The 23,199-nt window shown below is 45.0% G+C and overlaps 1 protein-coding gene across 1 annotated transcript in view; it reads left to right on the plus strand.

Moving 5' to 3' along the window:
• The window catches only part of LOC137350491 (protein ERGIC-53-like), a 62,955-nt gene that overhangs the window by 17,283 nt on the left and 22,473 nt on the right, over window positions 1–23,199 (plus strand). The window contains exons 7-10 of the mRNA XM_068015144.1: window positions 891–946; window positions 2,977–3,103; window positions 4,560–4,756; window positions 10,494–10,570. Of these exons, the coding sequence (XP_067871245.1) occupies window positions 891–946; window positions 2,977–3,103; window positions 4,560–4,756; window positions 10,494–10,570 (457 nt within the window). The remainder of the gene's footprint in view (window positions 1–890; window positions 947–2,976; window positions 3,104–4,559; window positions 4,757–10,493; window positions 10,571–23,199) is intronic.

Raw genomic sequence — 23,199 nt, forward strand, 5'->3', positions numbered from 1 at the left:
ATCTGCTCCATCACCAAGACTGCCTATTTCCACCTCCGTAGCAGTGTCATCTCCACCCATCTACTGCTGTAACCTTCAATCATGTCTTTGTTATCTCTCGAATAGACCATTCCAATGCTCTCCTGCCTGGTCTCTCACCTACCACCCTCTGTAAGCTTGAGATCTTCCAAAACTCTGTTGCCTATATTCTAACTCGCACTAAGTCCTGTTGCCCTATCACCCTTGTGCTCTCTGACCTACATTGGTGCCCAGTCCAGCATCACCTCAATTTTAAAATTCCTGTCCTTGTTTTCAAATCTCTCCATGACCTCACCCCTCCCCTATTTCTGTAACCTCCCCCAGCCTCACAACCCTCCAAGAACTCTGTGCTCTTCCAGCTCTGGTCTCTTGTACATCCTCGATTTCCTTCACCCCACCACTGCCAGCCATGTTTAAAGCTGCCTCGGCCCTAAGCTCTGGAATTCCCTCTCCAAACCTCCCTCTCCTCCTTTAAGTTTTTCCTTAAAGCCTACCTTTTTGGCCAAGCTTTTGGTCACCTGTCCTAATATCTTTTGTGGCTCAGTGTCAAATTTCACCTGATAAAGCTTCAGTGACGTGCCTTGGGATGTTTTACTCTGTTAAAGATGTGGCATAAATACATATTGCTTAAGTATTTTGTACTTACTGATTTAAAAGCCTCTGCTGATTTCAGGCAAAGTTGTGTCTTCAAGCAGTTTCAATCAGATGATTGCATCTTGGGGATGAGATTCTGGATGCGACTGCTAACTATTCGGAGAGGCAGATGTCATGTTGGTTTCTTACCTTTCTGGTTTTAGCACCCACTGAGTATAGCAGGCAAAATGCATTAACACCAACTACTGCAGTATAATTTTAGGTGTCTTCTCTTGCAGATGACCATGATGTTCTGTCATTTCTTGCATTCAGCTTGACTGAGCCCGGGACAATGGTGAGAGTCAAGGAGCACAGCTTTTGTTGGACCGGTGTTGTACTGAAAACCGTCCTGCAAACAAGAGGTGCTGCTGAACAAATTAGCTAATCAATCGCAGTCCGTGTGAGAAGACATGGCAAGCAACATTTTGTGTGCAGTTGCACAGATGGCATGTAATCATAAGGGAGTTTTGTACAAAGCACTTTTCCAGTTTTGTTCATGCCCCAGTGACGCGTGGTTACAGCTGACATATACTTTCCATTGAATGTTATATTTTGAGAATCGCAAGGCAGCTGTCATTTCAGCAAGGCAATAGCAGTTTTCAAGTTATAATTTATACAATGACTTACATCAGTGCGGTACCTTTTAACCCGGAAAAAATTCCCACAAAATCTACAGGAGAGAAAAGAAGCTAAGTATAAGTGGGGAAGAAAGAAGGAGATTATCAAAAGCGTAGTTGAATAGGTGGGTTTTGAGAGGTCAGAGTCACAGAGGAGGCCATTTGGCCCATTGAATCCATGCCGGTTCTCTGTGGGGCAATCCAGTCATTCCCATTCCTCTGCTCTATCCCCAAAGCCCTGTAAGTTTATTTCCCTTGTGCCCATCCAATTTCCTTTTGAAATCATTGTTTCTACTTCCACTGCCCTCATAGGCAGCGAGTCCCTAGTCATTACCACACTGTGTATATAAAAAAAAAAGTTCTTCCTCGCATCTCTTTCCCCACCCGATCCCCCCCCACCGTATCTCTTACCCAAAACCTTAAATCTGTTATCCCCTAGTTCTTGTACCATGGGAACATCTTTTCTTTGTGCACTTCATCTAAACCTGTCATTATCTTGTACACCTCAATCAGGTCTCCCCTTAATCTCCTTTGCTCCAAGGAGAGCAACCTCAGCTTCTCCAACCTAACCTTGTAGCTAAAATCCCTTATCCCTGGAAGCATTCTGGTAAATCTCCTCTGCATCCTCTCAAGGACCCTCACATCCTTCCTAATGTGTTAAAAGGTAGAGAGAGGAAGAAGTTGCTAAGAAGGAAGTTCCAGAGTAAGGCAAGACAGCTACAAGTTCTGCCATCAATTTGTGTGGAAGGGATGCAGTGGAGGCTAGAATTGGAGGAGCAAAGGTATTGGACAGGACAAGGTGGAGGAGGTCACCGAGGTAGCGAAGGCTGTGGGGTGGCTTTGTGAATGTAAATGGGGGTTTTGAACTCCATGCAATGGAGCACCAGGAGCCAGTGTAACCTGGCATTCATTTGGGATGATGGACAAGCAGAACCTGGTGGGAACAGACTGAGAGTGAAGCTTCATTCAAAGTTTGGGAGTCTGGCAAGGAGGGCATTTGAGAAATCAAGTGGAGATGTTGAGCACGGATAAGGGCTTCAGCTGTGGTGGGTCAGGCAACAGCAGGGGAAGGTGATGTTGAGGTGGACATAAGCGGTGAAGGGTATGGGGTCCAGAGCTCAGCTCTGGGTTGAGTAAGACAACAAGATTGTGACTATCCCAGCTCCATTAGCACCTTTTACGTGGGTGTGGTTGGGTGTCTTATTTATTCATGGGATGTGGGCATTGCTGGTGAGGCCAGCATTTAATGCCTTTAGCTGAGTGGCTTGCTAGGCCATTTCAGAGGGCAGATAATTGTTAGCCATATTGATGTGGGACTGGAGTCACAAATAGGCCAGACCGGCTCAGGATGGCAGATTTCCTTCCCTAAAAGACATTAGTGAAGCAGATAAGCAGTAGTTACATGGTTACCATTATTGAGACGAGCTTTTTACTCCAGATTTATTGAATTAAATTTAAATTCCCCGGCTGCCATGGAACATTAATCTCTCTCTCGCCTCCCTCTCCCCTCCACCACTCTTCTCCCCCCCCCCCCCACCCCCCTCTCAGATTACTTGTCCAATAACATAACCACGATTCTACCATTCCCTGTGTGTATAAAATGTAAAACTTGTGTTTATCACCTGACTGTGGACAAAGCCTTGGGCATTTTAATGATGGGCTATAACTTTTTTTCTGGCTCACCCATTGCTTATGTTGTGGCATTTAGGATCCTTCAAACCAGATACCTAATGAAGAACAGGAGGAGTTTCAAAAGGAGTACGAGCGCTTTGAGAAAGACTTGGCGAAGCGTAAAGATGAATTTCAGAAAGAACACCCTGAGCTGCTGACACCAGGTAGTGTAGGATATTTGGAAAGAACTGCATATTCTTTAACTGCCTTTGTTGAGCGTTCAAGATTATGTCCTTGTTAAAATCACCTCCTCGCCTCCAAGAAATATAACTGAAATTTACCCAGTATCTCATCGGTAAGTCTAATCAACTCAGGTAGCATCCTGACAAGTCTCTGCTGTGTTGCCTCCGAGCCTATATGCATTATGTGGTTAACTGTTCATATTTGGGTTGCAGTGGGAGCAATTTTAAGTTTTGACAATAATGTAAAAATGGACAATATTGGATTGGCCATCAGTTTATGTGTGTTCTATGAAGGGAGGGAAATGAGGAAAGTTGCATAATGGGTGGCTGATCTGTTTTGTACTATTAGCTAAAATCAGTGTTACCCCCCCCCCCCCCCCCCACCCCCAGAGAGACCCAGAGATCCATCAAATCGCTTCCTTGCCGAAGTCAAGAGATTGATTCATTCTGCAGCAATTTTGGAATTTCCTTCATAAACTGTATGTTAGTCTATTCTCTGTCATTTGTGGCAGAATTTCCTTTACCTGTATTTTAAGTTGGAGCACAATGTACTTTTTCAGAACTCTGGTAGTTGAAAATACATATACTAAAAATTTATGGTGGTATCTCTTCTGTCGCCCTGGGCACCAGTCATTTTGTCGTCAGTTATTAGAAAGCAATTAAATCTATTGGAATTGCAGTGTTTGGTAATGGGTTAGAAAAGCATCCTTTCACTATCTGGGAGATGGACTCCAATTCAGTTAAGATTGATGCAGGAACTGTGTCTCCTGTCTTTGCTGTAATGACTATGGAGGGGGGTTTGGGGAGTTGTCCTGCTCCTTGTATCAATGATGACAATATTGATTAGAATACAACTTTTTCTTGCGGGAACTTTGCATAGAATTACATGGAATGTATGGCACAGGAACAGGCCATTCAGCCCAGCCAATCCATGCCCATGTCCACCCACCTCTCTTCATCTCACTCTATCAGCATAATCTTCAATTCCTTTCTCCTTCGTGTGTTTATCTAGCTTCTCCTGAAATGCGTCTATGCGATTTGACTGTGGTATTGAGTTCCATATTGTAACCGCTCCCTGGGTAATGAAGTTTCTCCTGAATTCCTGTCTGGATTTATAGTGACTATCTTATAGTCACCCCACAGTCATCTTTCCAGGAAGTCCCAGCTTGCTCTTGGTGTGACTAGAAGCATCCATTGTTTGTTCTCAGCTCCTCCACATTGGACTGGATTTTCCGATTGCAATTTTTTTTCCAACCCACTTATCTTACAATTGTGCCCATCAAAAAATCTAGGCCATTGTTGGAGCAGTATAAAAGGAGATTTACCCTGCATCTATTCCATCTATTCTGTACTATACTTGAATGTTTGGTAACACTGTGTGGGGGAAAGATTTCAATTCACGAGGCTTTATCTCTCCAAATCATCTCAACATTTCTAGATGAGGATGCTTTTGAGACGGAGGGTCAGCGGGAGTTACAAATGGTTGCTGGTGGGCAGTCGATGATACACGAAGAGTTGAAGAAGCTTAGAGAGAGGTTGGACATTGCGTTTGAAGAGCAGAAGCAGTATTCAGAGAACTTCAGCAGGATGGGCAAGGACCAGCGTACAACCACAGCAAAAGGAAACGCACAACAGGTAAATACAAAAGTAGTCCTTTTGTTTAAAAAAAAAAACCCCTATCTTCCTGTTCACCCAAGGCAAGGCAGAGATTCTACAGATACAGACACTACTGAATTATGTCTGTGAACATGTTCCCCCATATGCTGCTTCTCGCACAGATGCATTTAGCAATAAATGGATTCTGATTGAAAATTACGGCAAAAATTTTGAGCTGAATTGTAGATAACTCTTGAGCTCTGTTAACCCATAACTTTGAGCTCGTCCATGCCTTTTTTGCTGCTAGACTGTGTGATTCCAGTGCTCTCCTAGCTGTCCTGCCACATTGCACCCTCCATAAACTCTCGCCTATTCAAAACTATGCTGCCTGTATCCTCACTTGTAACAAGTTCTGTTCACCCATCAATTGTCTGCTCGCTAGCCTACATGAGCTCCCGGTCCAGCAGCACCTCAAGTTTAATATTCTTATCCTCATTTTCAAGTCTCTCCATGACCTCGCCCCTCTGTATATCTGTAATCTGCTCTAGCCTGACAACCCTCTGAGATATCTGCATTCCTCCAATTCTGGCCTCTTGAGCATCCCTGATTTTCTTCCTGGCCGCGCCTTCATCTGCCTGGGCCCTAAGCTCTGGAATTCCTTCCCTAAACCTCGTATTGCCTCTACGCCTCTTTCCTCCTCTAAGATACTCCTTAAAACCTATCTCTTTTACTGAGGTGAGTACCCAATGAATCTGTTTTTGATCGTAGAGGGAGAAATGTTGACCAGGGCAAATATTGTTACAAGGTTTTTGTTTTTGTATGAAAAACATAAGACTCTGTGTTTCTAAAAAAAAAAGTGAAACAGGATTTCAGTGAACATTGAGACACCTGCAAATCGCTGAAACATTATGAATGTTTGTAAGGAAGTTTAAACAAAAGCTAACTTTCTGGGTGTTCTGAAAGGAAGCTGAACTTGTACACAAGAACAGGAAAGCGGGTAATTTCAAGGAAACCAGCAAGGGGTTTGACCTCTTGGCTGTGATGAGAGAGACTTTATGACTGGGCATGTGACTTAGTTCTGGAAGTTTCAGTTTCACTTTGGACCTTTTAAAAAGTCAGTGAGTTGGACAAAGAGCAGGCATTTTGAAATTTGGTTTTGACCTGCCTGGAGATTAGAGGAAGACCCAGAAAAAGTGTTACCTCTCTCTCTAAAGGAATTCTGCATCTCTTGAGAAGAAACACAGTGGCGCAGTGGTTAGCACCGCAGCCTCACAGCTCCAGGGACCCGGGTTCGATTCCGGGTACTGCCTGTGTGGAGTTTGCAAGTTCTCCCTGTGTCTGCGTGGGTTTTCTCCGGGTGCTCCGGTTTCCTCCCACAAGCCAAAAGACTTGCAGGTTGATAGGTAAATTGGCCATTATAAATTGTCACTAGTATAGGTAGGTGGTAGGGAAATATAGGTACAGGTGGGGATGTTTGGTAGGAATATGGGATTAGTGTAGGATTAGTATAAATGGGTGGTTGATGTTCGGCACAGACTCGGTGGGCCGAAGGGCCTGTTTCAGTGCTGTATCTCTAATCTAATCTAAACCCGGTATTTCAAAGGTGGCAGATTGCCTGCTGTCTCTGAAGAATCCCTGCATTGTGTGGTTCCTGTTGTTTCCATTTAAAGAAATCTTCTACAGCTATACTGCTGCTGTAAAACCTAAGAAAACCTGTTGCTGTGCACCTGATGAAAGACCTATGTGAAGCCTGCTGCAGTTAAATTTCCTTGAATGTCTACCCATGACAGACTGTTCATCAACCTTGCCTGGAAAGACTTTGAGTGGCATCCAACTATTTGACTTTGGGACACCTCACCAAACTGAAGAACTCCCTACCAGAACGTAACATACTAATTTATTTTATTATTCCCTTTATTCCTATGAAATAGCTGTAAACCAAAATCCTTTTTTTTTTCTCCAGTTAACTGTTTTTTTTTGGATGTATGTGTGTGTGTGCATGAGGGCTAAGGAAATAGATTTACTTCATTATTGGTAAAGACTTGGTGTTGACATAAATAGTTAATTTTGTTTATTAAAGAAACCTGGTTGGTGTGCTTTATTCTGGGGACAAATAGAGTATCTAATTGGCTGTTTCGGTAAGTGGGAAAATTTATTGATCAGCCTGTGGAGAAGTGGGACTGAATTACCAGGGCACTCCTCCTGCCTTGGTTGTAACAGTATTGGAATCTCCAATGTTCACCTGAACCACCAGTTTAGGCAAATTGGACCCCACTTAATCGTGTAGTACTTTCCACTGGTACTCCCTCAGTGCCAGCTGGGGTTACGTGCTGAAATCGTGAAGTGAGACTTGAAACCCTTCCTGACCTGGAGGTGAGAGTGCTACAAACGTTTAACCAAGCTGACATAAATTGGGATAGGATGCAGAGCTACCCACCAGATGGGTATGGAAAGGGGATCAACTTGTTCAAATCATCTGTTGAATATGAAATCACATTTTGCATCAAATGAAGAAGTGCCCACCTTTTGTGTAGATGGATGTGCGCTGAGAGCATGTAGAAATTGCACTGGTCTTTTAGTCTGGGGCATGTCAGTCAGTTCATTCGAAACATACGGCACAAAGTTTTCCCCTTGCACTCCCCCCTGCCCCCGACACTTTTGTGTCCCAAGACAGACGGCCACCCATGCGTTAACACTTGCTTGCAATTTTTACCTTCTGCTCATTGAAGCTCTGTCCTCTTCGCAGACCTTGGCGGGAAAATTTCTGTTTTAGCTACCGCGCTCCCCTGCCACTCGTGTTGCAGGTTCTGGGCTAACATGTCATTGTTTTAACTTGGGTCATTCGTTTGCAAGATGTTCCATGGTTTAGGATGCTTTGAACTTGGCTGATTATAAGAGGAAGCTTCATTGCTGATGTATGTGCAGATTGATACTTGCATCCTTAAGACAGTTAGCTCTATTCCCTCTGTTGTTTTATGCTGTTGTCATCGCCTTGCTCCATAGGGAGCTCTGCAATGATCCACTCTTTATAGAGTAGATGCATTGCATGACAAATCCCTCCTGCATGTACACTCTCAAACATTGGCAGTGAGATTGATTTTCTGTTTTTTGTTTTCCGCTTCAGTCTCGGCTGAGTAATTATCCAGTTCAGTTTGCCAGCAAAATAAAGCAATATTTTTTCTTTAGCCTGATCAGGAGGTCACTGTCCCAATGTTAATTAGTCACTCACTCACGGAACTAATGTATAGCAACTGACTTCTAAACAGCATTCTTGTGAGTGCCCAACCTGCTTGTATAACAATGACTACTTGCATTTATGTAGCGCCTTTAACATACCAAACCCGCCCCCCCCCCCCCCAAAGCACTTCCACAGGAGCCTAATCGAACAAAATTTGACACTGAGCAGCAGAAGGAGATATTAAGATGGGGTAGGTTTTAAAGAATGTCTCAACAGAAGAGAGCGGTTCAGAGAGGGAATTCCCTAAAGGTATGTAAAATAAAAGTTAGGAATCTTGTGTTATGTCTATCGATAGATCAGTATTTTGTATCTTGTTGAGGATAAAGAATGTTGTTAGTACAGCTGAGGCTGTGCCTTGACCCTTGAGATGAGTAGCGACACAAAGCACATCAGTAAGTATTCCACATGGACTATCCAAGCACCTTTAAGTCCGGCTGTGCCTTTTTAAATGGTGTATAAGATGATTAGAAACATGGGAAGGAAAGCAGCTGAATTCCGTAACACGTTGAAACACAGAACCACTCTTAATCCTCGGAGTCTTTTGAGGTAATCACATTCATTAAACACTCAATTTTTCTTTAAGTTCCAGGTTATTGAGTAAACAATTTGCTTCTATGTCTTTTTTATATATAAAAGAATGGCTTTACGTCTTTCGCAGTTATGCTATGAGACTTGATTTCTTTGCTTCATGTAATTATTCGATACACATGTGATGACCATCCTGTGCCTCTACTGCAGGAGATAATCCTGAATATTTTGTTTTGTTCGTATATCTCTGCAGCCCCCCACACTAAGAGGCTTTGTCTTGGGGATTACTGGGATTATAATAATTTACGATTAGAGTGACTGAGCATTATCTGACCCAATACACACACAAGATTCATGTTTAATATATTTGTGATGAAGCCCAAAAGAAATTTTTTGTTCACGTGTTTAAAAAAAAAAATAGTAACTTGCCGTAAAAGATGCAGTTTTTGCTGTAATGGAATGCAAGGTCTCTTCATTTTATTTCAAAACTGTTATAGCTCCCCTTCTCCCCCCACACAAGTGCAGTTACCCACCACAACACGAACAGAGCCATTCAGGAAGGCCACAGATTTTCTTTTACCTCTAATCACTGCTGTTAGCCCATCTCACTTGGAGTGTGAGTGAGGATGCTGTAGTTGGGCCTCAGTCACTCTAAGCTAGGCTATGGGGGAAAGGTTGTACACGGTTCCTATTCTTGATTGCTGTACAGTAACTCTTTGCTGGAAGGATATGCCTGAATTTATTTATTTTTTAAAACCGTTGTCTCTTTCATGTATTCAAGACAGCAATTGATAGGTTTTTTGATATAAGCGAATTAAGAGGTGTGGAGTTGAGGTAGATGATCAGCCATGATCGTATTGAATGGGGAAGATGACTCGAAGGGCCGAATGGCCCACTCCTCCTATTTCTTCTGTTATTACATTGTAACATCTTTGGAATAACTGAGGTTCTCAAAGGGGTGTTGCTAGCTTTGGGCTATGAGACCTTAAAGGGGCATTGCCATTGGGCTATGAAGACTTAAAAGGGCATTGTTGTCTTGGGATCCAACAAGTACTGAACATTCATATTTGGGTTTTGAAGGCTGGGTTTCAGATCTGTTGGCATAAATGTTGCAATTTGCTCTAAAGTTTGTGGTAATTGGAGATGGATTTGCTGGGCAGTGCTGCGATTGTTTATTTAGCCAGGGGCTGACGCACGGTACAGTGTTCACACCAGAATAGGTATATTTCTTTTTAAATGAGAAGTGCTTCACCCATTGGTTAAAACACTCAAGCAAGGCTCAGTCGCCTTTCTGCTGTAATGAGAAGATGGAAGGCCTGCTATTCTGGAAAGGTTAGATCAGTTGGACTAAACTGATCTAGTAATTGTGAATAAAGGAACTACAGTTGAGTCCAGATAAACAGAATTGATATAAGAACAAAATTCCATTGTTTTCCAAACTCCTGTTACATAGTGTTCAAAGTTATCTAAAAGTATTCAGTTTGATGGTGAGGACACTGAATATAGCCAATCCACAGGCATCTATCAGAGAGAGAGGGCTGAATGGGTGCATCCATGGTCTCTTGGGCAGTACGTATAAAGTTTGTCAGTGTTTCAATTAACTTTCATATATATTTGCTATACCGCAGATACTGGTGGAGGTTTCACCATTTCCACTAGGCTATTTCTAATCAGTATTCTCAAACCTTCAAACATACCATTACAGAGATGACAATAAACATCCTGATATGTGTAATTTTGTTTGTTTATTCTAAGGATGTGGCTCTCGATGGCAAGGCCAGCATTTATTGCCCCTCCCTAGTGGCTCCTGAGAAGGTGGTGGTGAGCCGCTGCCTTGAACCACTGCAGTCCCTGTGCTGTAGCCACTGCCACACTCTATCATTGAGGGTTCAGATAACAATTCAGATGAATCCACTCCCATTTCATTACCATGTGTAACTGCATAGATGCCCTCGCTTCGCAAACCACAGACAATATTTTCTTACGCTTAAATGTGCCTTTGTTTGACAGGATGCCGATGGTTCCCAGAGCCTGGCATTGGTGCTTAACGGACAGAAGGAGATGGTTCAACAAGTGCAAGCGATAAGGTAGCTGTCGTCTTTTCAGTTTGGTAGAAATGCATTTCTGATGTGGTTGGTAGAACAGTCAGAGAGCTGGAGCTTAAATCCCAGCTGCTTTGGAATTCCAGGGAGCAATGAAAACCGAGTACGGTGTGAACTGGATCTTCGGGAAAACTTCAGATTCAATCTTCGTGTTTTTCGAAGAGAGAGGGACGTTCTCCCCGGGGTCCCGACCAATATTTATGTCTGCCAACATCACAAAAACAGATTATCTGGTCGTTACCACATTGCTGTTTCTGGGAGCTTGCTGTTTGCAAATTGGCTGCTGTGTTTCCGACATTATGACAGTGACTACACATCAAAAGTGCATCATTGGCTGTAAAGCGCTTTGGGGACGTCCTAAGGTTGTGAAAGGCGCATGTAAATGCAAGCCTTTCTTTTTGTCTTTGTCTCTTCCAGTTCTGAGGAGAGATTTATACCGGAGACATCGACTTTTGTCCTCTTTACAGACCTGCTTAAGTATTTCCACTATTTTTTGTTTCAGATTTCCAGTATCCTGTAGTATTTTGCTTTTCGTTACCATAACTGCGTCTTTAGTCACTGTTCCAAGCGAGCTGGAACATCTTTTAAAAAACCCCTTCTGTTTAGTCTGAGCAGCATAGCATTTGGTGCCATCTGGGTCATGAAAATCCCCAACAAGTAGCCCAGTTCCCAATTCAATCATCTTGAAGAGGACATGGCAAGTGACAATTCGTATTAAAATCAGCTGAAGCTATGCAGTGCCAGTAAAAGCAGACTTGTATGTATTTTCGGTCCTGTCCCTGCTTGCGGAATAGTGGGCAAATGTGTGCTGTATCAGTGAATTGAAGGTTGACTGCCAGTATTCTTTTGAGTCTTCCGGTCATGTAATGCCTATTTCCTCGCCCTTCATTCCCCAGCACAATAACATGCACTTGCACGTCATTGCTACCTGATGGTTCTCCAGCATCTTAAAGATAATGACATAATGAAATGGGGGTGCTGAACTATGCTATCGACAACAGTCAAACATTCCCCACTCTTCAATTCCCCAATTCAAGCAAAGCTAATTATAGAATTACATAGAATATACAGCACAGAAATGAGCCATTCATCCCATCTGGTCCATGCCAGTGTTTTATGTTCCATATGAGCCCCCTCCCATTTTCATCTAATCCTATCGGCATACCATTCTATTCCTTGCTACCCTATCTTCCCCTTAAATGCAACTATGCTATTCACCTCAACTACTCCTTGTGGTAGCAATTTCCACATTCTAAACACTCTCTGGGTAAAGAAGTTTCTCCCGAATATGCTACAGTATGTATTGATGACAGTTGCATGTCTTTGTGTACTGTCTAGTGTTTGGTTGCAGGGTGGCTCAAGGTAAGAAAACATAGCCTAATGTGCCTGCTTTTGCTGAAACGTGACTGTAAAATGACTGTGCTTAAAATTGTATCATGTCGTAGGTTTTACAGAGAGGCTCTTAGCCATTGTTGTAGTCACAATACAACTTCCTCTGTAGATACGATGAAGTACACAGGATTGGAGTCTAAAGTAATCAGTCGTACCTGATCGATCTAATGCTTTCAGATCTGTGGAGGGAATCTATAAAGAGCATGCCGTGAAAGATAAAAAGCTTACAAATTTACATGCCGTGTTTAGAAGGCCAAAGCTTTGCTTTGACCTTCATTGCAACAGCAGTTAAAAGGAAAAGCAAATGCCATAGGCAACAGGTAGCATATTTTCACGATTGCAGAGCTAACCTTTGATACTCCTCCCTTCCTACTAGTCTACTGTGCATTTTCTTCCACCGTTCCCCTGGCCCCACTCCACCATCAGCAGCAACTTGTATTTATATAGCGCCTTTAACTAATAAAACATCGAAAGGGGCTTCACCGGGGCATTATAGAACAAAATATGACAGAGTCGTATGAGATATTAGGGCAGATGACTAAAAGCTTGGTCAAAGGGATAGGTTTTAAGGAGCATCTTGATATCGGAGAGAGAGGCGGGAGGGACCCCCAGAGCTTATGGTTTCAGCGGCTGAAGGCACAGTCTCCAGTGGCGGAGCGGTTAAAATTGGGGTGCCTAATGGTCCCGTCTTGGAGGAGCGTAGCTATCACGGAGGGTTGTAGGGCTGGAGGAAATTAGAGATATGGAGGGATGAGCCATGGAGGAATTTGAAAACACGGATGAGAATTTTAAAACCAAAGTGTTACTGAACTGGGAGCCAATGTAGGTCAGCAAGTGAATGTGAGTTTTGGATGACCTCAAGTTTATGGAGGGTAGAACGTGGGAGGCTGGTCAGGAGTGCATTGGAATAGTCAGGTCTAGAGGTAGTGAAGGCATGAATGAGGGCTTCAGCCGCAGATGACCTGAGATGGGCAAAGTTACTGAGGTGGAAGTAAGTGATGATTGTGATGGCGCAGAGCGATAGAGAGAGAGAGGAACTGAATAACATGGGGGAGAAGGAAGGACAGAGGAAAACACTGAGCAAAACAGATAGGGGGACTGAGTGACATGGGGGGGGGGGTGGGGTGGGTGTGGAGAGAAAATGAGCGAACATGTGGGTGGAAGATTATCTCATGGTCAAATATGACACCAAGGTTGCAAACAGTCTGGTTCAGCCTCAAGACTGAGGGAAGAGGGATGGAATCGGTGGCTAGGGAACAGAGTTTGTGACAGGGACTGAACATAATGGCTTTGATCAACCCAATATTTGGTGCAAGTGTCTGCTCATCCATTACTGGATGTTGGGTACGCAGTCTGATGATCTAGAGGCAGAGGAGGCTGTACCAGTGCCAGCTCTTTCAGCCAACATGCTCTCGTACTCTGGGACTATATCTCTATACCCCTCCATGTTTTTACACCCCCTCCCCACTTTCAAAAGCTTCCTCAAAACCTTCACTTATCTGGGAGGAAGTTTGTTCTCTGTCAGCAGAGGATGGAATGTCCTGTCAGAACCAGTGATGGAACCACTATCCATTGCGGCTCTTAAAATTCTATAATTTTGCTCAGTGCCCTTTGATTTCCTTGAAAAACGCATTAGTAGCTACACTTAATAATAAAATGGGTGTGCTGGTATATTTGTGTTCCATGTAACTCGAGGGAAAAAAATGTCCATAATTAACCTTCCTGTGCTCTTTCCCCTTAATGTTTGCATTTTCTACAGAGATGCAGTAGATGGTGACAAAGCATTAAACAGTCGTGACGCAGGAATCTTTATTTCCACGTCGTATGGCCACAGCCAGCGACTGGGTTGATTATGCCGTACATTTTGCCTATACCCGGAGTTTTGAATTTCAGCTGTGCTACAGCTTAAGTGTAGATGCAGTAAGTGAGTGCACTGTGCTTCATAGCATCTGGTGACTGGGTGGAACCCAGACACAGGTCATTCAATGCATCTGTAAAACCTTACACCACAGAAGGAAACCATTGCACCTGAGACAACTAATTCACTTCCCCCCATTCCCCTTTTTCCATCACACTTGCTTCTTTATTACTTTCTTCAAATACTTTCATTTCTCTGTTAAAATCTATTCTGGATTCTATTTCCACTGCTGTTTCTGATGGCGTATTCCTGACATCCACGTCCTTCGGGAGGTGAAGCATCATTTGGCAGACTTAGAGGTGATTACATTTGCTTAGGGTTTTTTTTTGCAGTGGTTTAAATAAAGGCATGCAGCATTGCCGACAGTGCGCTGCAGATGCTCTCCGAGCCATCTCCCGCGGGCGCTTTGAAGTTGCGGCGTCCCGAAGGACGTGGATGAGCTTTCCGGACGTCGATGGTGGGCACTGAGGAAATGGCTTATTACCTGCACCAGATTCCACCCCCCCTCCCCCCCCCTTTACCCCCCTTCCACCCCCCCCCACCCCCGTCCCCTTCCCTGCTCCACCCTCTCAGCTCACCCCCTCAACCCCGTCCCAGCCCGCCCCCCCCTCGCACCATCTTCACCCCGCACCCCCTTCCCCTGCACCCCCCCCCCCACCCCCTCCCTCTACCCCTCCCCCTTGCATCCCCTCCTCCCACCGGCACCATCCTACACCTGCGTAGGGGCCCCAACAACCCCACTGCCTTGTGGGCGTCTCGGGAGAGACCAAGGCTAAGGGAGTAAACCCTAACAGAAAATCCGGAGCGGAACCCCGTAGGCGGTCATGTGTCACCTTTGGCATGTTTCCGGCAGTTCCTGCAGCCATACTGGTGCCAAACGTCGTGTCCTGCACTCCTTTGGACCCCACCAGAAAGGCCGAGAGGGGGGTTTTGACGACTGGGCAACTCTCAACCTCCATAAATTTGCCCAGGCATGCGCCATGGAGAGGTCACTCCATAGTTGCCTCACAGCGACTGAAACAACACGGAAGGCAGCAGTTACGGGTTATAAGTCCAGATAAATTGGCGTAGAAACTGGGCGCCACGGGTTGCCTTTGTCGGTGGGAGAGGTCATTGCACCTCACTGGACAGCTACCGCCCGCCTCAAACCGGGCAGCCCCCGGTCAATAAGGTTCTGTCCCGCCACAGTCTGCCTGCTTCAATGGGTGCTTGGAGCTCAGGGTCATTGCCCGAAAGGTGGACTGATACACCGCACCAAACAACATGAAAAAAGGAAAGAAGGTACCAGCCCTTCGCTTTGCAAGCTGGAACGTCAGAACTATGTGTCCCGGCCTGTCGGAAGACCTTACACAAATCAACGATTCTCGGAAGACCGCCATCATTAACAACGAGCTCAGTAGACTCAATGTGGACATTGCAGCACTTCAGGAGACTCGCCTCCCCGCGAGTGGCTCTCTAGCAGAGCAAGACTACACCTTCTTCTGGCAGGGCAGGGATCCTGAAGAACCAAAACAGCATGGAGTGGGCTTCGCCATCAGAAACTCCTTGCTCAGCATGATAGAGCCTCCCTCAAATGGCTCGGAACGCATACTGTCCATCCGACTGCTCACCACCTCTGGTCCAGTACACCTACTCAGCATCTATGCTCCAACACTCTGTTCCGCACCTGAAGCTAAAGACCAGTTCTATGAACAACTCCATAACATCATTAGCAGCATCCCCAACACCGAACACCTATTCCTGCTGGGGGACTTTAATGCCAGGGTTGGGGCCGACCATGACTCATGGCCCTCCTGCCTTGGGCGCTATGGCGTTGGAAGGATGAATGAGAACGGGCAGAGACTGCTTGAGTTGTGTACCTATCATAACCTCTGCATCACCAACTCGTTCTTTCACACTAAACCCTGTCACCAGGTTTCATGGAGGCACCCAAGATCACGTCGTTGGCACCAGCTGGACCTCATTGTCACAAGGCGAGCCGCCTTAAACAGTGTTCAAATCACACGCAGCTTCCACAGTGCGGACTGCGACACCGACCACTCCCTGGTGTGCAGCAAGGTTAGACTCAGACCAAAGAAGTTGCATCATTCCAAGCAGAAGGGCCACCCGCGCATCAACACGAGCAGAATTTCTCACCGACAGCTGTTACAAAAATTTCTAAATTCACTTGTAACAGCCCTTCAAAACACTCCCACAGGGGATGCTGAGACCAAGTGGGCCCACATCAGAGACGCCATCTATGAGTCAGCTTTGACCACCTACGGCAAAAGTGCGAAGAGAAATGCAGACTGGTTTCAATCTCATAATGAAGAGCTGGAACCTGTCATAGCCGCTAAGCGCATTGCACTTTTGAACTACAAGAAAGCCCCCAGCGATTTAACATCCGCAGCACTTAAAGCAGCCAGAAGTACTGCACAAAGAACAGCTAGGCGTTGCGCAAACGACTACTGGCAACACCTATGCAGTCATATTCAGCTGGCCTCAGACACCGGAAACATCAGAGGAATGTATGATGGCATGAAGAGAGCTCTTGGGCCAACCATCAAGAAGATCACCCCCCTCAAATCTAAATCGGGGGACATAATCACTGACCAACGCAAACAGATGGACCGCTGGGTTGAGCACTACCTAGAACTGTACTCCAGGGAGAATGCTGTCACTGAGACTGCCCTCAATGCAGCCCAGCCTCTACCAGTCATGGATGAGCTGGACATACAGCCAACCAAATCGGAACTCAGTGATGCCATTGATTCCCTAGCCAGCGGAAAAGCCCCTGGGAAGGACAGCATTACCCCTGAAATAATCAAGAATGCCAAGCCTGCTATACTCTCAGCACTACATGAACTGCTATGCCTGTGCTGGGACGAGGGAGCAATACCCCAGGACATGCGCGATGCCAACATCATCACCCTCTATAAAAACAAAGGTGACCGCGGTGACTGCAACAACTACCGTGGAATCTCCCTGCTCAGCATAGTGGGGAAAGTCTTTGCTCGAGTCGCTCTGAACAGGCTCCAGAAGCTGGCCGAGCGCGTCTACCCTGAGGCACAGTGTGGCTTTCGTGCAGAGAGATCGACTATTGACATGCTGTTCTCCCTTCGTCAGATACAGGAGAAATGCCGTGAACAACAGATGCCCCTCTACATTGCTTTCATTGATCTCACCAAAGCCTTTGACCTCGTCAGCAGACGTGGTCTCTTCAGACTACTAGAAAAGATCGGATGTCCACCAAAGCTACTAAGTATCATCACCTCATTCCATGACAATATGAAAGGCACAATTCAACATGGTGGCTCCTCATCAGAGCCCTTTCCTATCCTGAGTGGTGTGAAACAGGGCTGTGTTCTCGCACCCACACTTTTTGGGATTTTCTTCTCCCTGCTGCTTTCACATGCGTTCAAATCCTCTGAAGAAGGAATTTACCTCCACACAAGATCAGGGGGCAGGTTGTTCAACCTTGCCCGTCTAAGAGCGAAGTCCAAAGTACGGAAAGTCCTCATCAGAGAACTCCTCTTTGCTGACGATGCTGCTTTAACATCTCACACTGAAGAATGCCTGCAGAGTCTCATCGACAGGTTTGCGTCTGCCTGCAATGAATTTGGCCTAACCATCAGCCTCAAGAAAACGAACATCATGTGGCAGGATGTCAGAAATGCTCCATCCATCAATATTGGCGACCACGCTCTGGAAGTGGTTCAAGAGTTCACCTACCTAGGCTCAACTATCACCAGTAACCTGTCTTTCGATGCAGAAATCAACAAGCGCATGGGTAAGGCTTCCACTGCTATGTTCAGACTGGCCAAGAGAGTGTGGGAAAATGGCGCACTGACACGGAACACAAAAGTCCGAGTGTATCAGGCCTGTGTCCTCAGTACCTTGCTCTACGGCAGCGAGGCCTGGACAACGTATGCCAGCCAAGAGCGACGTCTCAATTCATTCCATCTTCGCTGCCTTCGGAGAATACTTGGCATCAGGTGGCAGGACTATATCTCCAACACAGAAGTCCTTGAAGCGGCCAACATCCCCAGCTTATACACACTACTGAGTCAGCGGCGCTTGAGATGGCTTGGCCATGTGAGCCGCATGGAAGATGGCAGGATCCCCAAAGACACATTGTACAGCGAGCTCGCCACTGGTATCAGACCCACCGGCCGTCCATGTCTCCGTTATAAAGACGTCTGCAAACGCGACATGAAATCGTGTGACATTGATCACAAGTCGTGGGAGTCAGTTGCCAGCATTCGCCAGAGCTGGCGGGCAGCCATAAAGACAGGGCTAAATTGTGGCGAGTCGAAGAGACTTAGTAGTTGGCAGGAAAAAAGACAGAGGCGCAAGGGGAGAGCCAACTGTGCAACAGCCCCAACAAACAAATTTCTCTGCAGCACCTGTGGAAGAGCCTGTCACTCCAGAATTGGCCTTTATAGCCACTCCAGGCGCTGCTTCACAAACCACTGACCACCTCCAGGCGCGTATCCATTGTCTCTCGAGATAAGGAGGCCCAAAAGAAAAAGAATTCCTGACAATCCTCTGTATGAATGAAAAGATATTCCTTGTAACTGAAGCCTCTCATCCATGGCAATATCTTAGTAAATCTCTTCTCTACCATCTCCATGTGCCTTCCTAAATTAAGACATTCATCACGAGAAACTGTTTTAACCGTGTTTTAACCAAGTATGATTTCTGTCAGTCAGAAGTAGCTGTTAGGAAATCTGCAGAAGGGGGGAAAAAAAATCATTCAGCCTGCACGCGATTGGATATTTATTCCATGAAAAATTGCTTTTATTCAGTTGAGGAAATCTGAATGCACCTTGCAAACGGTAGATTACACAGAATGCACAGCACAAGAACAGGTCATTTGGCCCTTTTGGTCCATGCTGGTGTTTATGCTCCACATGAGCCTCCTCTCACTCCCCTTCATCTGACCATATCAGCATAGCCTGCTATTCCTTTCTATCTCATGTGTCTATCTAACATTCTATTCACCTCAACTACTCCATGCAGTAGCAAGTTCCACATTCTCACCATTCTCTGGGTAAAGAGGTTTCTCCTGAATTCCCTATTGGATTTATTAGTGATGGCCTCTAGGTTTGATCTCCTCCATGAGTGGAAACATCTTGTACCCTACGTCTACCCTATCAAGCCCTTTCATAATCTTAAACCCTCTATCAGGTCACCCTTCAGCCTTCCCTTTTCTAGAAAAAAGTTCCTCAGCCTGATCAATCTTTCAATCTGATGGGTACCATCCTTGTAAATTTCTTTTTCACTTTCGGCAGTGCCTCTGTATTCTTTTTATAATTGGTTTTGGCATCAAAAATATTGCAAGTAACATTTTAAAAAATTTGCCACTACCACCCTCAAGCTATGTTGTGGAGGCTAACATTTTTCTATTTTCCATTGAGCTGATTTGCATTGTAGCAGATGCTAACCTGCAAGAGGTGCACTCAAAATCAGGTTCCATTAAGTGAAAGCACCATTTGCTGGTGTCACTAATGTAGTTCACCTTGTAATGAGGTGCAATGCAAAGTTCACGCACAGTAAAATTAGGAAGTGGAGAGGCAGCACTAGAGCTGGTCTGAAATCATTAGTTTCAAGTGTTCAAATGAGACTTACCGATCAACAATTGGGATTGAGCACCATTCTGCTTGTTCCATTTTACTGCTGTTTCATCCTCACATTTCCTCGCATGTGCAACTTTAACCACACCCTCTGCTGAAAGACGGCAGAGAGGTCTTGTACATAATTGGAGCAACAGCAAAGGCTGCTTCAAACGATTTTGTAATTGAGGTTGGTTGAATGGACATCGTAGTTACTGCAATGCTGTCTTGCCGGGTATCTAAATCTTACTCTTCAATTGCAACCAAGGTATAGACACAGTTTAAAAACCTTCCTTACCTTGAGGTTGACATTTTTCAGTTTTTGGCACGGTTTCTTGAATGTCTACAATCTCTGCAGGCATCCAATTATCTTCCCAGCTAGGGTCCAATTATATCATTTTCATGTCTAGGCTCCTTTTCTCTCATGTTGCAGGTTTGCACCAAGTACCCCAGCACATTACTGGTGAGACATTATATAGATTAGGCCCATTTTTACCCATTGGTATAATGAGGTTTGGGCACAAGGAAGCAGTTTTACCCAACCCATAAAGATCAAGGGCTGGATTTTGTAGGGGCTTCAATGTCGGGATCTGTGGCCGGTGGTGGGGAAGAGGGCATGAAATTGCCCCGGATGTGGCCCACCACGGACCTTGACGCCGGCAGGGCCCGGCCCAACCTCCACTGGGACGGACAGGCCTCCTGGCGGCTCCCCCTGTCGCTTGGAAACTGGACCACGATTTACATATTTAAAGCAATCTACATACCTGACTTAATTGCAAGCCCGCCTTCGCCTCTGGTCCCATTGCGATCTTTGTGCCGCTAGCTGGGACTCTTGCGCCTTCCGATCCCTGTCCGGAGAATCGAGGCGCGACACCGGTCGGGAGGGGGGAGCAGGTCAGTTTTTCTGTGCTTGTGTTGGGGGGGGTGGGTGGAGGGGTAAAGTTTATAGTTGATGCACTTTGAGGGGGTAGAGAGGTCATTTGAGAAAGAAATGTGTCTTGGGCTGGAGAGGGCAAGTATTTAATATTGTGGTTATTGGGGGGGGTGGGGTGGTGGGAGAGGTGCAAAAATACCGGTTTTAATTTTTTAAATAAATCTTTACTGCTTTCTTAAAAAAAGGTCTTGGAAGGGCTCAAAGCCCTTTTAAAAATGGTGTCAGCACTTGTGCCCAGGCAGCTGACGCCATTGCCCGTCACAGGCGGGCTACCCCCTCCATGTGATCGGGAGCGGTGGCCCGCCCTGGCTATTTAAATGAGCCGCCATACTTGGAATTGTGGTAGCTCTTTGGCGTGCAGCTCGGGTGCGCGGGCCTCCATTTTTCTCGCCTGCCGCCGAAATCTCGCCCAAAGTTTCTGAAATTACGCATTTGAAACTGCCTGAAGGGGTGTAAGGAAGGAGGGTGGGAGAAGGCTGTTGTGGAGCATAAGCACTAGCAGGGACAAGTTGGGCCAAATGGCCTGTTTCTGTGCCGCACGACCAATATAACAATCTGAATTGTAAATGTCTTTCCCTCATTGCCAGATTCAACATGCATTTGCAATCTTGCAATTAAATCATTATGGTTTTAATGCCTCCACAGTAAATCTGTATACAGTTAACTCCATTTTCAAAGCATGAAATAATCATCTGACTATGAGTCAGAGGACAACCAGCCTGCTGTATAAAAGAAGCGTACCCATAGGTCAGAAATATGTTAACACTTGTACGCAGTAAGAGCAGTGTTAGTGAAATAAAGAGCTTTTCTAATTAAGAGATTCTGCTTTGTATGTTATGTTAAAAATGTGCATCAGTATCAAGTAGAACCTTAAAGGTAATGGATTCATACTAGGTCATAAATTTAGTGATATAAATTGCTTGGACCTAATTAAAATATGCAAATAATGTCGGCTTTTACCAGTGTTTCCCCACCCCCTTTCCTTCCTTCTGACAGCATTGAATCATCGTTCAACAGGTGCTGTTCACCCTCCCGTCTTGTATAGGCAGACACGCCCTGGCCAACATTTATCCTTCAACCAACATCTCTCGAGCAAATTATCTGGTCATTTTTCATCCTGCTGTTTGTGGGATCTTGCTGTGCACAATTTGGCTGGTGCGTTTCCTACGTTTACAACAGTGCCCATGCTTCAGAAGTACTTTATTAGCTGTAAAGTGCTTTGGAATGTCGTGAGGTGGTTAAAAACTGGATATAAATGCAAGTCCTTTCTTTCTCCAGTTCTTCATGCACACACCTAGACAATGGGTGTTGGTCGGGGACAAGGCAGCCGAGTGTGTTAATGTCAATGTTTGACTTTGCATTGGAAATTCAGGCTGGCTTTCCTCTCTGTGACCCAAGAGTGCCCACTGCAGCACTCCTACTGTCTTAAGATCAGCAATCTCTGTGTATGCTTGATGGCTCAGCTACGCTGAGTAATCAAGGAACCTGCAATTATTGTGAAGCCTAACATTGCAGAGCTTTATGTCCTTTTTGGATTAACTGTAACGCTGGTGTTAGTCATTACTGCTACATCTCTGGAACTTAACAGCTCCGTCTTGCTCATGCTGACAGCACTTGTTTGGGAGCTGGACTGTGTTGCAGATTTCCAGTCTACTTCATTAGATTTGCTATAAATTGGATCGGGCTAACTGTGTAGCTAAAAGAGTGTTTTACTTGTAGACAAAAAGGAACCTTTTTTTGCTTTCTTACCTGTTGGTTGTCCCAGATGCCAGTATATGTTTGTGTTTGATACCAGAAAGCTTTTTGTTGATTTGCACTTCGCCAGTGTGTTGTAGGAGTTGAACTTTCCGTGTAGTTTGGTACAGAAACTGTGGTATGCTATATTTCTTTAAATACGTCGCTGTGTAACAAGCCAGCAAGCCCTCCATTGAACAATCTGCTGTAGCTTCCTTCCCTGTGGTGATACCAAAGATTTAGTCTGGCAATGTCCCTTGATTGCGTGCACCTTGTAATTTGAGAAAAGTCTTGGAAGTTTTCTGGCAAATCAAGCACAGGCTTAACATCTATGAGCAGTAATTTTCCACTTGTAAATTATTGCCTAAGCTAATGTGGTATTTATCATTCGCTAAATCCACAGTGTCTGTCATGGTATTTAGCTTGTGTCCTCTATGGTTCATTGTAGTTCTTTCATTTTACAGTATCAAAAGTGGAAAAGTGTGACATTTCATCCAGCTTCATTCAAATATATATAATGCCTGAAATGCACTGCATCTGTAAAGCAAAAGGAGAGTTTCTAACATTCAACGTGTTTCTCCTTCAAACAAACTACATACCAGAAATGTCTCAATTGATTGACAATTCACAGATGTCAATTAGCCTGTCGTACATTTTCTGTTTTTATATTTCTAACATTTGCAGTGAGTTAATGCTTCCACCCAGAGCAGAAGAGTTTTGAGGGAGTAACTAAGGAGAAATCGTTACCACTGGCAGAACGGTCAGTAATCAGGGAGTACAGATTTACGATCATAGGCAAAAGAATCAGAGGAGAATTTTTTTTTTTACTCAGTGAGTTGTTACAATCTGGAACGCACTGCCTGAAAGGGCGGTGGAAGCAGATTCAGTAGTAACTTTCAAAAGAGAATTTGCCAGGCTGTGGGAAAGAGTAGGGAAGTGATACTAATTGGGTAGCTCTTTCAAAGAAGCTGCTGTATCATTCTATGATTCTGTTTTTTTTCCCTCTTTGTCTCCTATTCTATTGCTTTTCCTGTTAATCTTA

This window comes from Heterodontus francisci, chromosome 35 (genome assembly GCF_036365525.1).
Source record: "Heterodontus francisci isolate sHetFra1 chromosome 35, sHetFra1.hap1, whole genome shotgun sequence".
In the NCBI taxonomy this organism is placed as follows: Eukaryota; Metazoa; Chordata; class Chondrichthyes; order Heterodontiformes; family Heterodontidae; genus Heterodontus; species Heterodontus francisci.